Source organism: Vicia villosa, linkage group LG2 (assembly GCF_029867415.1).
Source record: "Vicia villosa cultivar HV-30 ecotype Madison, WI linkage group LG2, Vvil1.0, whole genome shotgun sequence".
Taxonomy (NCBI): Eukaryota; Viridiplantae; Streptophyta; class Magnoliopsida; order Fabales; family Fabaceae; genus Vicia; species Vicia villosa.
In genome coordinates, this window is record NC_081181.1 from 177,014,796 (window position 1) to 177,032,391 (window position 17,596).

At 31.1% G+C, this 17,596-nt stretch overlaps 1 protein-coding gene and 1 pseudogene across 1 annotated transcript; both read left to right on the forward strand.

Moving 5' to 3' along the window:
- The first annotated feature begins 3,145 nt into the window (after positions 1 to 3,145).
- On the forward strand, positions 3,146 to 7,361 carry LOC131653070 (uncharacterized oxidoreductase At4g09670-like). Its single transcript, XM_058923110.1, has 2 exons — positions 3,146 to 3,748; positions 6,639 to 7,361. The coding sequence occupies exons 1-2, from the start codon at positions 3,278 to 3,280 to the stop codon at positions 7,257 to 7,259; spliced, it is 1,092 nt and encodes a 363-aa protein (XP_058779093.1). The 5' UTR covers positions 3,146 to 3,277; the 3' UTR covers positions 7,260 to 7,361.
- Positions 7,362 to 15,296: 7,935 nt separating this feature from the next.
- Positions 15,297 to 17,596, forward strand: LOC131647511 (uncharacterized oxidoreductase At4g09670-like; annotated as a pseudogene).

Genomic DNA, 17,596 nt, shown 5'->3' on the forward strand with positions numbered 1-17,596 from the left:
AAGTGAGATTTTCCCGGGCTGATCTCACAAACCGAGTAGAGATTTTACAAGATGATCTCAATAACCAAACAAAACTTTTTCAAGATGAGTTATATAACCAAATAGAGATTTTTAAATGGTTTATTTCAAGAATCAAACTCAATTCATTAAGAGTATCACACTCTTAAAAGTAACAACAATGACAGTATGATACTGTACTAATACAACTATTTCCTCACAAGACACTACGATAATTTTAGTGAAAAGAAAATATTGAGAGAGAGAGAGAGAGAGAAGAGATAAATTGAGAAGAATTGCAAAAATCCCAAACTCTAGTATGTAATGAATAGAAGAGGTGTCTCCTTTATAGAGGAAAATTTTAGCAAAAAAAGGAAATATTCCATTGGCCAATTGATCACCTAATCGATTGTGTCCTAAGACAAATCAATTAGATACCAGAAATAATCAATTATTTGTGCCTTATTTGGAAAGTCTGGATAGAGAGTCGTTATCAATCATTAATACATTTTTATAATCGATTATATAATTTATTTTGCTCCATCTAATCATTAAGACTATAATGATCATTGTTGGAAGCGTTATGTCTAAACAATTAGGTGATCATCCGCTGTTGAAGCCTTAAAATTTGAGACTTGCTCGAAAAATAATGAAGTTGTCATCAAAGTTTATTTGAAATGGGAAAACGTTGATAAATTTTTAAAAAATATATATATACTTCCCAACCAAATTTAAGTTCGGGATTTGATTATGTGTTGGAAAGTATAAGCACCCAATGACATCCGTTCTTAAAAAACAAAAATATAGTCTTCCCAACCAAATTTAAGTTCGGGATTTAATTATACGTAAGAAAGGTATAAGCACTCAATGACATCCGTTTAAGAAAACAGTTACCTCTAATTAATTTTACAAAAAAAAATTATTAACCTTATTATATCCATATTCTCTTAATCACTAAACATAAAATAAATCATATTTACAAGTAAAGAGAAAAAAATTATTTGTGTGTGCTTGACAATATTTGACTCTTGCTCCTAAGTATATTTCGATGCGATGGAAAATTCAAAGCTACATAGTTCTTGGAAGAAAAATCTTGTGTGCTGGTTGATTTTAAAGAAAAATGTTTTGATCGTGTTTGGGCGAATATGCCTTCCAAATCTTTATAGTGGCCTCCTTCTTTAGGGGTATTCAAAACCATATTATCAATGTAGAACTCTAGATTACACTCTATTTGGTCAGAGAATACCATATGATTAGCTTTTGGTAAGTAGCGTCGGCATTCTTTAATTTGAATGCCGCATCACATTTTATCTAGTTATACTAAGAGTAAGCATTCATGAAGGTTAAAGTATTATAACCTGAGGATTAGTCTATTAGTTTGTCAATGTCGGGAAATGGATGTAGATCTTTAAGGCACACTACATTTAGATCGGTGAAGTCGACACACATCTTCCATTTATTTGATGACATTCGAACCAATACCATGTTAGTCAACCAAGTAAGATATTTGACTTCACTTATGAAGCATGCATTCTTCAACTTCTAGACCTCGTCGTCGATAGCTGCAAGCTTCTCTTTGCTAGTTTTATGCTTTCTCTGTGCCACAAGTTTTATAGTGGAATTAATGGCAGGCATGATAGACCACTCTGACGTCTAAACCTAGCATGTTTGCGGGGTTCCAAGTGAACAAATCAACGTTCATCCATAGCAGAGTGGTTAACTTTTATTCTTCAACTTTAACAGAGGAGGTGCCCAAGTTAGTGGTTTGAAAATCTTGTGGCCTAATCTAGACCTCCTTTAGATCTTCCGTGGGCGTCATGGGATCTGAATTTACAAAATTTATTCCTTGTGGGCTAGGTTGTAGAACGGCTACAAATGCCATTTCTACGCTCCTTATCTTGAGGCTGCCCTGATAACACTCTTGGAAGGTAACCTGGTCACCTTGGATTATTCCAAAACCCACGCGTTAAGCAGCAGGTACTTCACGCTTAAGTACAAGGATATATGTCAGCGACATCTTTACACTATAAAATGATCTTTTGTTTTTACTCTCTTCTTAAGTTTAGTTTGGAGCTGGAGGGCGAACCTTTTACCACTAGGACTTGTCGAGCATATCTTTTGTGGGAGGATATGAACTCTCCACTTCTGGCAAACCCCCTACTATGGTGTAAATGGATGTGGCCAAGTTAGTAAATATCGCGGCGTCTCCTCTTGTCGCCATGTTAAAGAAAAATGATTGAGGCGACTTGTGAATTAAAAATGAGTGGGGCTCATATCAATTTTATCGGGCTTTATGGTGAGCGTCAATTGTAATTGCAAAATATACAATGAATGTTGGAGAGACATCTCATGTGTGAATGATGAAAGACTTTGTATGAGTATGGTAGGATTTTTTTAGAATCCCTTTTTTGCATCTTAAGATAAGGATATTTATATCAATTCCTATAGGTCGGACTAGGAGACAAGAAACAGTTTCTCCTAGTTCTCTAGTGAAAACCTGGGAATGGGGAAGAATGTTTCTTTTTCAAATCGGGAAAACAACTTTTTCTCTTTGATTGCCCTCCCAAATTGTTATTCCTTTGACATATCACATACAACATGCCATAAAGGAGCAAACTTGAATCTTAGTTCGGATTAGGTGACCAGGCCCACAGGGTGCGTCTTAGAGAACGCCCCAGCTCATTGGGCGACCGACTTACAAGGCACGACTCAACATTAATTCGCCTTCACTGTCCACTTATGGGTCTAATAAAATCATCTTAGTTCAATAAAATTAATTTAAAATTTAAAATTATTTAAATATAATTAAATATAAAGGATTAATGTATTAAATAATTGAATGGTAAATATATATTTAACAAAACTTCAATATATTCTAAGAATAATGTTAAAATGTGTCTTAAAAAGACATGTTAAAGAACTAAATATAAAAAAATTATTGAAACATTTGTGTATTGATTTTATTAAATAATTATAATTATTTTTATATGAATTTGTCATTTTTGGATTTGTTTTTAACATGTACTCTTATAGCTCAAGTTAGAATAACCCTCATTTTTTATATTACATTGTTAGTTTTTAAATATAATACTGAGTTTTTTCCTTTATCCTGTATATAAAATCTCTCTTAAACTTTTACCTGTATTAATTATTTTTTTAGTCACATTTTTGCCAACCATATATTCTATTAAAAACAAGCTATCTCTCTAAATATTTTAATCTTCTCATCCTCAAAACAACTATTAAGCCTCCCTCAAAGTTCACTCTTTCAACAAAGAAAATGGCAAAACAAGAAACAAAACCAATAAGATTTGGAATCCTAGGTTGTGCAGAAATAGCTAGAAAAGTTTCAAGAGCCATAATCCTCTCACCAAACGCAACTCTCTATGCAATTGGAAGCCGTTCTTTAGAGAAAGCAAAAACGTTTGCAGTTTCAAACAATTTCCCTTCTCATGCAAAAGTATACGGCTCATACGACGCCGTTTTAGACGATCCGAACGTCGATGCTGTCTACGTGCCGCTTCCGACTAGCTTGCACCTTCACTGGGCAGTGCTTGCTGCTCAAAAGAAGAAACACTTGTTGCTTGAGAAACCAGTTGCTCTTAACGTTGGGGAGCTTGATAAGATTTTGGAAGCTTGTGAAGCTAATGGGGTGCAGTATATGGATGCTACTATGTGGATGCATCATCCTAGGACTGCAAAAATGTTTCAGTTTTTGTCTGATCCTATTTTGTTTGGTTCTCTCCAATCGGTATAATATTCTATCATTTCTCATATATTAATTTTATATATTAATTGTTTTAATTGAGTCCATGTCATTGAGATTAGGAGTTAGGAAAATCTTTAGTTGGGCAAATATTTAAGAAATTGTTTTACACACAATCAATCATAGAATTTTAATTAATTAAAAATAAATATTGATTTTTCTCTCTATTTTGTAATTTCAACCACCCCATGAATCCAATTAAAAATAAAATTAAAATTAAAATAAATTTAAAAATCACTCTTTCTTATTGGCTGTTCCTAAAAATGTGGATTTAGTGTTTGTTTCATGGATTTAAATAGGGTTCCTGGAATGTGAGGTTGGGAATCTCATATTCCCATGTTTGTTTGAAATTTTAATAAATTATTCTTAGGTACTTTTTATTCCTTGGAATAAAATTTACTCATAAAATTTTAAAGATTTATTCTCATGTTAATGGGTGGAAATCTAACATTCCCATGAGAATAAAAAATAACCACCTATAACTACTCATTTATATATTATTTTAATATTTTAATATTAATTTTTAATAATTTAAAATTATAAATAAAATAAAATTTTGAATTATGCCTAGGAACCTAAATAACTTGCCAAACAAATTGATGGGAACTATTTTCCAAGGATTAACATTCTTAGGAATAACATTCGCAAGATTGTAAATTTAATCCATCAAACAAACACACCCTAGGTTCGTGTCCATGCAAGAATTGCTCAGTTAGGAGGTATTGTCACATTAGGTATGTTTGCGATCCAATTAAAACAGTTTTGAGGCAAAAATTAATTCAATTCAAAGATAAAGTTATATGGAGTTCCATTCAATTTTCAAAATCTGATTCGATCTAATCGAATTCAATTTGATTTAACTTGTATCGATTTTTTAATATATTAATTTTTTAATAATACTAAAAAAGTAGATTTAATTTAATATAACATATAATATAATAAAAATTAATATTACAAAATCAAAATAATCGATTATGGTCGAGACACTTAAAATTTTATAAATAAATAAATTAAACAAAATTAATAAACAGTACTCCTTCTGTAGTTTAATCTGAACAGTTTTCACAAAATTACATTTAAACAATTTTAATAATATTTGATTTTTTGAATCGGTCTACAATTTTTATTTAAATCGATTTAGATTTGAACACTCTAATCTTCAGGGATGCGGGTTTGAGTCTGCTATCTATCTATTAAAAATCTATTACATAAACTTCTTAAATTGCCCTTTTACCGCAAATTTTTTCACTAAAAAAGGGCATTTAAATAATCAACAATTTTTTTTTTCATTTTCATATCCTATTACAACATGTATTACAACATGATATGTGGCATTTATTTTTCAACTTTCATAAATTAAATTACAATCAAATATTACACACTCATTCTCTTGATTAAAATTTTAAATATCTCCCAATTTTTTTCTTCACATTTTCTTACTTTCATTTTAATTTTTTTCTCTTTATTTATTTAGTATCGCTAATAATAATAATATATATTTTTAATTTTAATAAAATTAAAAATTTATTTATCTCAGGGTCATTATTAACACAATATCTATTTTATTTTATTCAATTATTTTCTTAATTTAAAAAACAAAATTCTTATTAAATTTTTTTCTCCATTTATTTAGTATCACTAAAAATAATAATATTATATATATTTATAATTTTAATAAATTTAAAAATTTATTTATTTTACGAGTCATTATTAACACATTATCTATTTTACTTTAATCAATTATTTTCTTAATTAAAAAAAAACAAAATCCTTATTTTTTAAATATTAATTTTTCTTTCACCATCTCGTGGTTTCTTTTTACTTAATTGTATGATTATTATTCATTTTACAATTAAGTAAATTATTTTAAATTTTACATTTGTATCTAAATACATTTTATATCCTATCAAATATTTTTTTTATCACGGGTCATTATCAATATAATATCTGTTTTATTTTAATCTATAATTATCTTTATTTGAGAGACAATTTTATTTTTAACTGTTAAGAAAAAAATCTACATCTCACTAAGGGTGTTTGCGGTGCGGTTCAGTTTGGTTCGGTTGGCTTTAACCAAACCAAACCAAACTAATGCGGTTCGGTTTTTAACAAAAAATTATTGAACCATACATATAGATATATAGGAAAATATAATTTTGTGTATAATCGTTCATACATTACCATAAAAAGTTTATAATTGTCAAAATAAATTTATAATTTGATACATAAAATTGTGTCTTAAATAATACCATACAAAAATATGATAAAATATATTTTGTCAAAATAATATTTATAAAAAAATAATAGTTTATTTTTTGATGATATGTAAATTAAAATAAATTACATACAAAAAATATGATAAAATTATACACATAATACTTGTATTGTTGATTTCTCTAAAAATTAAAGAAAAGTATATTGGTTAGTAAGATTTTGCAACATAATTTTTTTATGGCGGTTCTTCCTTCTAATGATCTGATAAAGCAGTTTGGTTTAGTTTGGTTTAGTTTGCAAAATACAAATCGAACTGAACCATGCGGTTCTGTTAGAAAATGACTCAAACACATCCGAATCAAATGAGAATTTTTGCAGTTTCGATATGGTTCAGTTTTGCAGTTTTCTATTGGACCGGTTCAATATTGAACCTCTCTACATCTCCCATGTTCTTTTTTTTTAAAATGATTATTTAATATAATTAAGTTTATATGATTATTGTTCATTTATAATTAAACTACTCATTTTAAATTTACATGTGTCTAAATATATTTTATACAATATCAAATAAATTTACTCGTTCAAAGAGCACGCGTATCTTCCTAATTTGACTTAAATAGAATTTACTTGGTATGGTTAATCATGTCTTTTATCATTGTAGGTCCATGTAACACTTTCATACGGTGTGACTCCATATTTTCTAGAAAACGACATTCGGATGAAACCAGATCTTGATGCACTAGGTGCACTTGGTGACACGGGTTGGTATTGCATTAGAGCAATTTTATGGGCATCAAATTACGAATTACCCAAAACAGCAAAAGCATTACACAAACCAAAATACAACGAAGCAGGGGTAATTTTGTCCTGTGAGGCTTCTTTGTTATGGGAAGATAACCGAATAGCAACTTTCTTTTGTTCCTTTTTCTCAAACATAACTATGGATATAACAGCAATAGGGACAAAAGGGTCATTGCGTGTTCATGATTATGTTATACCTAATGAAGAGAATGATGCTTTGTTTAGAACAAGTTCAAATTCTGATTTTGATCATCTTTCTATTGGTTGGAGTCCTAAACCAAAGGAGATTATTGTTAAAAGTGATATTCCACAAGAAGCACTTATGGTTAAAGAGTTTGCTAATTTGGTTGGTGAGATTAAGTTGGGAAATTCCAAAGTTGAGAATAAGTGGGGGATTATTAGTAGGAAAACACAAGTGGTTATTGATGCTGTTAAAGCTTCAATTGATAATGATCTTGAGCCAGTTCAAATTCAGTATTAAGTCATTTTAGTTTAATATATGCGGTTTTTATTTTCTTTATTTAGTTTTCATGTTTTAAATAAGAAAGTTTCTTGTTGCAATAGAAGCTTTAAACTTTGAATATCCATTTCCATGTTTTAAAGATTGTAATATCTAGTAATGTTCACTATTGTTATTTACTTTGAATTAAGGTTTGACAGCTAATAAGCACTTTTTAGTTATTAATTTTTGGATTATTCCTTCTTCTTTTTTTAATAAATAAATAAATACATTAAAATAGAATTAAGAACAAGACGTGTTGAAAAATAAATTTGAATACAAAATGGACAAATGTTAAAAAAGAGTAACAAAAAATTAGTGTAAAAATCCTCAAACTAAAAATAAAAACTTTTTAAATTCCTCCATTAATCGCCTAAAAAAAGAGGATGAGTCGATGAAACACACGTCAACCAAATTAAATTAAATTAAATTGATCCCACTTATTATGAATTCTCAAACTCAATCAGTTAAACTGATCACCTAATTATTTAGACGTAACACTTTGAAACTTTGTCCAATATAAATTGACAGACCTTGCTAAAGAATGCCCATTCACAAAAAAATTGACCTGCAGCCACTAGTGCAAAGAATTTCATCGGACAAAGTGATGATATATTTCTCTAAGTTGTCTTTGTAGAAATTTTGTTATTTAACAAACCTCAATTTTAGCATTGATATTATCAAAAGAACAAATTGGTTCCAAGTTGCAACGTGGAAAGGTGATAAATTGCTTACGGAGTTCCTTTACAAAACCTTATAAGCATTTTAGATTAAATACACATTATTAATCATTGAGATTCAGTTCCACAAGTTATTAGGGGAGTTCGGGAGTGTCAATGGACTCAATATTCATGATCTAAAAAAACTTAACGCCACATATCCATCTAAAATCTAAAGGCATCACGGATATGGGCTCTTTCATTTATAAATCCAAGATTTCCACCATTTCTATTTGATGTAGTACTTAATAACTCATATTTGAATTCAATAATTTTTCTCACAAGTATCAGTTACCCACATTATTAACCATTATCCATACTAGGATCCAACTTTTGCTCCCTCCGAAGAGGCTATTTCTAACTTGAAGAAAGATAAGTGGGTGGATTCAATGGTGGGGGAGAATAACTCCTTGAATTAAAATGAGACATGGGATCTTGTTCAACTTCCTAAGAGAAAATAGTCATCATTTGTAAGTAGGTGTTAAAAAGAAAATGCAATAACAGAAAAAGAATGGGAAAAGTTCAAGACTCATCTTATAGGAAAGGGGTACTCATGATAAAAAGGGACTGACTATGATGAGAATTTCTCTCTAATTGTCAAATATACTTCTATTAGTGCAATGTTAAATTAATAGATAGTCATGACATGTATTTAGAGAAGATGGATTAAAAGACAACATTTCTTCACATTAATATAGAGGAGCAAATTACATGGAACAATCATAGAGGTTCTGTGACACTTGACACGGAAGACTGATAAGTTAATTGAAGAGGTCTTTGTATGACTTAAAGTAATCTCCAAGGCAATGGTATAAGCACTTTGATACATACATGCTTCAGATTGGCTACAAAAGGTGTGATATGACTCTTGGGTTTATGTTAGGAGCCTTGATGATGAATATTTTATTTTTATTTTATTGTATGTTCGATGATAATGTTGGAAAGGAGTTTGACATGAAAGATTTAGGTGTTGCTAAGAATATTCTTGGCATGGAAATTAACAAGGATATGGTATAAAATTATAGCTATCTCAAAAAAGCTATGTTAAAAATGTGTTATACAAGTTTGACATAAGTAATTCAAAGGTTGTGAATTCTCCATTGGTGAACTGAATCTCAATTGGTCAATGTAAAAAGATAGATGTAGAAGTTGAGTATATCTCAAAGGTTCGTTAGTGATGTTGGTTGTTTAAGCTATATTATGATATGCACTAGACCATATTTGGCACAAGTTGTAATGCAAGTTTGTAAATAGATGTCTAAATCGAGAAAGCGTCAATAAGAAGTATTTAAGTGGATTTTGAAGGATAGAAAAACACTTAGAAAGGGGGGGTTGAATAAGTGTAGTCTAAAAACTTGAACGATAAAAACAATTTGCACAGTTATTTTATCCTGGTTCGTTGTTAACTAAACTACTCCAGTCCACCCCCACTGAGTGATTTACCTCACCTGAGGATTTAATCCACTAATCGCAACAGATTACAATGGTTTTCCACTTAGCCCACGACTAAGTCTTCTAGAGTATCCTGATCACAACCTGATCACTCTAGGAACAAATGCTTAGACACAAGCTAAGACTTTCTTAGAGTATCCTGACCACCACGTGATCACTCTAAATACAACTGCTTAGACACAAGCTAAGACTTCCTAGAGTATCCTGATCAACACTTGATCACTCTAGTTACTTACAAATTAATGTAATCAAATAAGAGTTTTACAATGCTTCTGAAAAGCTATAATCACAACAGTGATATTTCTCTTAACGTTTAAGCTTAATCTCACTAATATATTACAACAGCAATGCAGTGAGCTTTGATGAAGATGAAGTTTCTGAGCTTTTAGTTGAACAGTGTTTCAGCAAGTTTTTCAGAATTATTTCATTCAAAATCGTTAACCTTGCTTCTCATCAGAACTTCATTTATATAGGCGTTTGAGAAGATGACCGTTGGGAGCATTTAATGCTTTACGTATTCCGTACAGCATTGCATTTAATGTTTCACGCTTTTGTCAACTACCTTGAGCCTTGTTCACGCTGTGTCTACTAACGTTGCCTTTAATAGCTTCCAACGTTCCTTTTGTCAGTCAGCGTAGCCTGCCACCTGTACTTTCTTCTGATCTGACGTTTGTGTATACAATGTTTGAATATCATCAGAGTCAAACAGCTTGGTGCATAGCATATTCTTGTCTTCTGACCTTGAAGTGCTTCTGAGCGTGATACCATGAGAACTTCAGTGCTTCTGCTTCTGATCTCAAGTTTTTCTGATGCTTACCCATGTTCTGATTCTGCCTTGACCATCTTCAGATGTCTTGCCAGACCATGTTCTGATGTTGCATGCTGAACCTTCTGAGACAAAGCTTCTGAGCGCTGATTTGTGCATACTCTTTATATATTTCCTGAAAGGGAAATTGCAATGTATTAGAGTACCACATTATCTCACACAAAATTCATATCCTTGTTATCATCAAAACTAAGAATATTGATCAGAACAAATCTTGTTCTAACAGATTTCAGGTACTTAAAGGGTACATCAGGTCATGGTATCAGTGGACATGGTAATTTTTCAGTTGTAGGATATGTGGATCATATTATGCTTGTGACATGGATGAAAGAAGGTCTACATAAGAGTATGTCTTTACTTTAACAGGATAACCTCTTTTTTGAAAATCATTGATTCAACCCATACAAACCATATACAATTAAAGCAAAGTACATGTGTAATACGGTGGGAGAACTGACTTTTAGAATATGTTGTGGATAGCAAGAGTCGCCACCGACTTTTATTTTATCCAATTTGGAAAGGAAAAAAGAAAAGGAAATACCTTTCGAAAGATTTTGAGCAACTCCATACATGCGAAGTTCTCAGCAGTTTTTAGATCAATTGAAATTGGTAGGAAAAAAGAATGGGTTATACTTTGGATTGGGAGTGATTCTCTCATTGTGGTCCATGCTTTTTCAAAGGATGCTTTGGTATCATGGAGCCTTAGAAACAGATGAATTCATTTTAAAAATATCATGGAAAATATGTGTTTGTCATTACTCATATTCTTAAAGAGAGAAATTTTTGTGTAGATTTTTTTGTTAATATTGGTCGCATTTCCCGATCTTTAATTCTTTTTAACTCAAATTCTATAGTAATTAGATGTGACTTTGTAAAAAAAAATGAAATTGAATTTATTCTTGTTTATTTCCATATGGTAGTGTCTTGATTAAGGGTGGCAAAACGGGTCGGACCTGTCGGGTAGGCCCGTTTGACCCGTCATTTTTAGCGTGTTTAGCTGAGGTTTTTGGCTCGGTACCTTAAGTTGACCCGCACCGCCTAACCCACTTAAAAAAGCGGGGCGAGGAAGAGCGAGCGGATTTTGTTGATTGAATTATATTCTAAATTATTATACAAACAACTTAAAATATAATTGTAACGTTCTTTTTAATACATGTGTTGATTGAAAAAGTTTGAAATAAAAGAACAATTTTCTGACATGCAGAATTATTAAGTTGTTAATACATTAGCTCACATGTTTTCTTTAGAAATAAATGTTGCTTTTTAGAATATGAAGGATTTGATTAGTGTATTGTTGATGCAGTAAAGCAGCGGCAAAAAGTAAGTATTTATTTAGTTTTATCATATCGTCTCCATAGGGATTAGTTTTATTGAATTGTCGTTTGACAATTTCTCGCGTTTATCAGTTTGGATTAAAATGGGTTTGAAATGGTAAATGCGGAAATTAAACATATGAACATAAAAAGAATTTCATTCTTCAGAAAGGATAGAACTCTCAGGATTGAATTGCACATACCCGTTAAATACTTAAACTCATCACTCAGTTGTACTCAACCTAAATCACTCGTCAATATCAGCACGTACCACTCACACAAAGGTTATGTCTAACGCAAAGTGAGACATCAATCGTTTTGCTTGCATCGACGATTTCTCAGCACAACACGGAGGCATTAAGAGTCGATACCCACCTGATTATTAAGCTTATATATATATATATATATATATATATATAGAGAGAGAGAGAGAGAGAGAGAGAGTCCAAGCCCAATAGATGTTCATCCCAAATCCGGATTCGGGCCCTATATGTTTATAGCAACTTAAACCCAAATAAAGCAAGCAATCACCAACATTAATTTGTAAAGAAAGAATCATACAACACCATGAGTAATCAATATACATATAAACAAAGCATACTTACAAAAAAAAACCCAACAAATAGAAGTTTTCAAAGAGAAGAAATGGAGAAGAAACCAAATCTTTCGCGGTGTCAATCATGATCAACCAAGCTCCCGGCCCCGAATCATCCGATTACAAGTCACAAAGGTTGTTTTCTAAGCTATAAACTACCAAGAATGAAGTTTGATGAGATGGGAACAAATACCCCAAAATATAACCTAAAATAAAATGTGTTTTTACCCTTTTTAACGTGTTTCTTCCCAGACATTTTCACCCGGCGAACTACACCATAAGCGAACAACAAAACTTCAGCATTATTTTCGCAATAACTTCATAACCGTAGCTCCGATTTGCACATGATTTGAAGCGTTGTAAAGCTTATTAAATGCTATTTATAACAATTACTAAATATCAATGAAATTGATGATTTCTTATTCTTTTATTTTGAGCCTTATTCGTTGATGAGTTGCTCAAAATCGCACGTAGAAGCTGTATCTTCGAAATTTTATTGCTCATGTTCCAAATACGCCTAATACCTACAAAATGAATTGAAAACTATCAAATGGTACAAAAATACACTAAAACTAGATTAAATACAAAAGTGTACATATTTACATAATAAACACAAATATACACAAAAGTTTAGGCAAAACAAACGATAAGTGCTGCAAAACTGAATATAGATATAACTACAAAATGGCATTTTTCATGTATACATGTGACAAATTTAGGATTTAACTATTAAGGAATTGGTCAATATAAGAATCTATATGATGTAAACAGTGAAAAAGTAAGGTGTTGATATTTTATTCATGATTATCGTTATTATCTTTGTTCTTACCAATTAAATGCATTAATTAGAATTGTTATTGAAGAATACTTTTTGAATCTAGATCTAAGATAACCTCTGTTACACTCTAATTTCTAGATATAGAATTAGGTTCACTCTAAAGTATCAAATCTTCATGTTACTCGATTGTTTAATAGATTGAGAAATCATCGATTAAACAGTCTGGTATAAATCTCATCAGGATTTAGATATAAATCCTGTTGTGAGTGATACATGAGGATAATAATGAATACTTTCGTTTTATACAAAATTGATCAATGAATTACATACGAAGTCCATGGATGAACACCTACCCCAGAAAGTTCTCTTACCTATGAAACTCTTTTCATTAAAATATTGTTTTATATTTAGTTCATTACAATCGAAATAAACTTCTAATTACCAATTTGATTACACAATCCTAAGTTAGGCCTTATCAAACTATCTCTTGATCACACAACAAAAATGATCATGTGTAATTATTGTATGTATGCAATGAGCGAGGATAAATTTGATGAAAATCTTTGTATATTTTTGGTTTCAATCAATTTGAAATGATGGATGAATGAGTATATATATATATATATATATATATATATATATATATATATATATATATATATATATATATATATATATATATATATATATATATATATATATATATATATATATATATATATATGTGTGTGTGTGTGTGTGTGTGTGTGTGTGTGTGTGTGTGTGTGTGTGTGTGTGTGTGTTTGTGTGTGCGCGCGGGCGTGTGTATGTGTGTGAGGTAAAAGAATGAAATAGAAAAATCAGAATTTCAAAATTACAAATTCGGACATTTTTTAACAGAGGGAGTCAACACATACAATGAGGGAGTCGACTCCTAAAAGGCATAAACAAATTAATTGAAAAACACTACGGAAGGAGTCGACCCACAACTCGAGGGAGTCGACCCATTCGTATTGTGCGTCGACTCATAGCACATGCGTTTCGACTCATTATGGACGGAAACTTTATTTAAAAAATACTTAGCTTTCAGTAGGAGTCGACCCATAGCTTGAGGGAATCGACTACTTAGTGATGTGTGTCGACTCCAAAGGCCCTATGCGTCGACCCATTTTTTACAGAACCAATTTTTTTCATTTTTCTTCATCGGGAGGCGACTCTGAACCCAGATGAGTTGACTCATAACATGTTTTTCAAGAAAAATGATATTTTTGACATTTTTAATTGGTCCAAATGATTTTACATGTTATATAAGTATCCTAAGATGAGAATAAAACCTAGACATAGAAAGATAGGGTCCAATGTATAAATACTATATATTTTATAGTTTTGACATCATTCAAAACATCTAAGAGAGGATATTTCACTCACAATATACTTTGTCACTTGCACAAGAAAGAAAATGAGATAGGACTACCAAATGCCTTGTTATTTGTTGAACTTTCTTGACGCTGGAGAAGCTCCTCATGTTAGTGATCACTTGGAATTGATTAGGGTTCATATTGATCCCCGTTATGATCAACATAAATCCCAAGAACTTGCCCGTTTGAATCCTAAAGGAGTTGCTGGCAGGGTTGAAACACATGTTATACCTTCTAACTGAGTCCAATATGTCTTCCAAATCTCTATAGTGACTTCCTTATTTAGGGGTATTCAAAATTATATTATCGATGTAGAACTCTAGATTACACCATATTTGGCCAAAGAATATTGCATCCATTAGCCTTTGGTAACTAGTGTATGCTTTCTTTAATTTGAATGGTGTAACACCTTAGGCCAACGAGGGCGAGGAGTGGTCGTTGGTGCACAGTGTATGACAATGAGCGGCTCCTGGCAACTTCTAGGAAAAAATAAAATTCACATCAAAATGAGAGGGATCCTGACGCTGTGCAGGTATGAGACAGAATGGTTGAAGGAATGCTTATTAGGATTGATTGACACTACCTATACCAACAAGAAACATCTTTTTTTCGGCAGCCTAACAAATAAGAGCTCCATAATTAAGCGTGCTTGATTTAGAGTAGTATTTGGATGAGTGACCTTCTAAAAAATTTCTTAAAAAACGTATGAATGAGGACAAAATATGCTGAAAAGACCCGTTTTAATTTGTGGGGTCAGTTGGTAATCCCTACTAATCATTTTTATCTTCCTTAGTATATATAAAAAGTCAAAATAACGTAAAAAGTCAAAATAACAATTATTAAGAAATGAAAGGAATATCTCTTAAATTTTTATCTGCATTAATTATTTTTTAGTCACATTATTGCCCACCACATATTCTATTAAAAACAAGCTATCTCTATATATTTTAATCTTCTCATCCTCAAAACAACTATTAAACCACACTCAAAGTTCACTCTTCCAACAAAGAAAATGGCAAAACAAGAAACAAAACCAATAAGATTTGGAATCCTAGGTTGTGCAGAAATAGCTAGAAAAGTTTCAAGAGCCATAATCCTCTCACCAAACGCAACTCTCTACGCAATTGGAAGCCGTTCATTAGAAAAAGCAAAAACGTTTGCAGCTTCAAACAATTTCCCTTCTCATGCAAAAGTATACGGCTCATACGACGCCGTTTTAGACGATCCGAACGTCGATGCTGTCTACGTGCCGCTTCCGACTAGCTTGCACCTTCACTGGGCAGTGCTTGCTGCTCAGAAGAAGAAACACTTGTTGCTTGAGAAACCAGTTGCTCTTAACGTTGGGGAGCTTGATAAGATTTTGGAAGCTTGTGAAGCTCATGAGGTGCAGTATATGGATGCTACTATGTGGATGCATCATCCTAGGACTATACAAAAATGTTTCAGTTTTTGTCTGATCCTAATTTGTTTGGTTCTCTCCAATCGGTATAATATTCTATCCTCTCTCATATATTAATTGTTTTAATATATCTCAATTTGATATATTAATTGTTTTAATTGATCTCAAATCTCAAGTCGATGTCATTGAAAAAAAGAAATTGAGAGGTATTGTCCGGATGTTTGCGATGCAATTAAAAATAAAGTAATTTTGAGATAAAAATTCATCTAGTTGAAAGAGAAAATTATTTGTGGTTGGGTTTAGTTTTTTATTACTATTAAATAAAAAATTTGATTTGATATAATTCAATTTCATTTGATGTAATTTGCATCGATTTTTTAATATATTAATTTTATCAAAATACTAAAAAAAATAGATTTAATTTAATATATAACATAATATAATAAAAATTAATATTAAAAAATCAAAATAATCGAGACACTTAAAATTTTTAAATAAATAAAATAAATAAATATTATTAAAAAAATAAGTTTTTGTTAAAAAAAAAAGAATTATAAATGAGTAATGTGGAAAATTCTCGTATTGATTAAAAATGTAGAGATTTGAGAACTTATAAGTGGGAGAACCTCCTCACCTACCACCTTAAAATTTTGAGTGAATATATCACATATATAAGATGTATAATTCAAAAATCAAAAATCAAAGTTTCCAAAATAGAAAATACTTCTCGTTTGACCCTCTGAATTGCGCCAATAGTTTCGACGCAATATATCATACCAATAAAACATAAATAAATATTAAAATATACCCATGCTATCAAGTTGGAATCCGTTCGGAAAAATTAATCTAAAATTTAAGCCAAATTGGACAGTTTTCATAAAATGACCTCTAAACAATTTCAATAATATTCAGTTTTGTGAATCGGTCTACAATTTTCATTTTATTTAAATTGATTTAGATTTGAATACTCTATTTTCCAGTGATTTAAATAGACTTTCCTTGGTATGGTTAATCATGTCTTGTATCATTACAGGTCCATGCAACTTTTTCATACGGCGTAACTCCATATTTTCTAGAAAACGACATTCGTGTGAAACCAAATCTTGATGCACTAGGAGCACTTGGTGACACAGGTTGGTATTGCATTAGAGCAATTTTATGGGCATCAAGTTACGAATTACCCAAAACAGCAAAAGCATTACACAAACCAAAATACAACGAAGCAGGGGTAATTTTGTCCTGTGAGGCTTCTTTGTTATGGGAAGATAACCGAGTAGCAACTTTCTTTTGTTCCTTTTTATCAAACATGACTATGGATATAACAGCAATAGGGACAAAAGGGTCATTGCGAGTTCATGATTATGTTATACCTAATGAAGAGAATGAGGCTTTGTTTAGAACAAGTTCAAATTCTGATTTTGATCATCTTTCTATTGGTTGGAGTCCTAAACCAAAGGAAATTGCTGTTAAAAGTGATATTCCACAAGAAGCACTTATGGTTAAGGAGTTTGCTAATTTGGTTAATGAGATTAAGTTGGGAAATTCTAAAGTTGAGAATAAGTGGGGAATTATTAGTAGAAAAACACAAGTGATTATTGATGCTGTTAAAGCTTCAATTGATAATGGTCTTGAGCCAGTTCAAATTAAGTCATTTTAGTTTATTATAAGTGTGGTTTTTATTTGTTTAATTTAGGTTTCATGTTTTAAATAAGAAAGTTTCTTGTTGCAATAGAAGCTTTAAAGTTGGAATATCCATTTCCATGTTTTAAAGAATGTAATATTTAATAATGTTCATTATTGTTATTTACTTTCAATCAAGGTTTGAATTCTGATAAGCTCT

What these genes read in the sequence shown, in the direction of transcription:
- LOC131653070 (XM_058923110.1), top strand. Translation starts at nt 3,278, where the DNA reads ATGGCAAAACAAGAAACAAAACCAATAAGATTTGGAATCCTAGGTTGT. An exon ending in TGTTTGGTTCTCTCCAATCG is followed by an intron (nt 3,749 to 6,638) that starts GTATAATATTCT and finishes TTATCATTGTAG; the next exon opens with GTCCATGTAACACTTTCATA.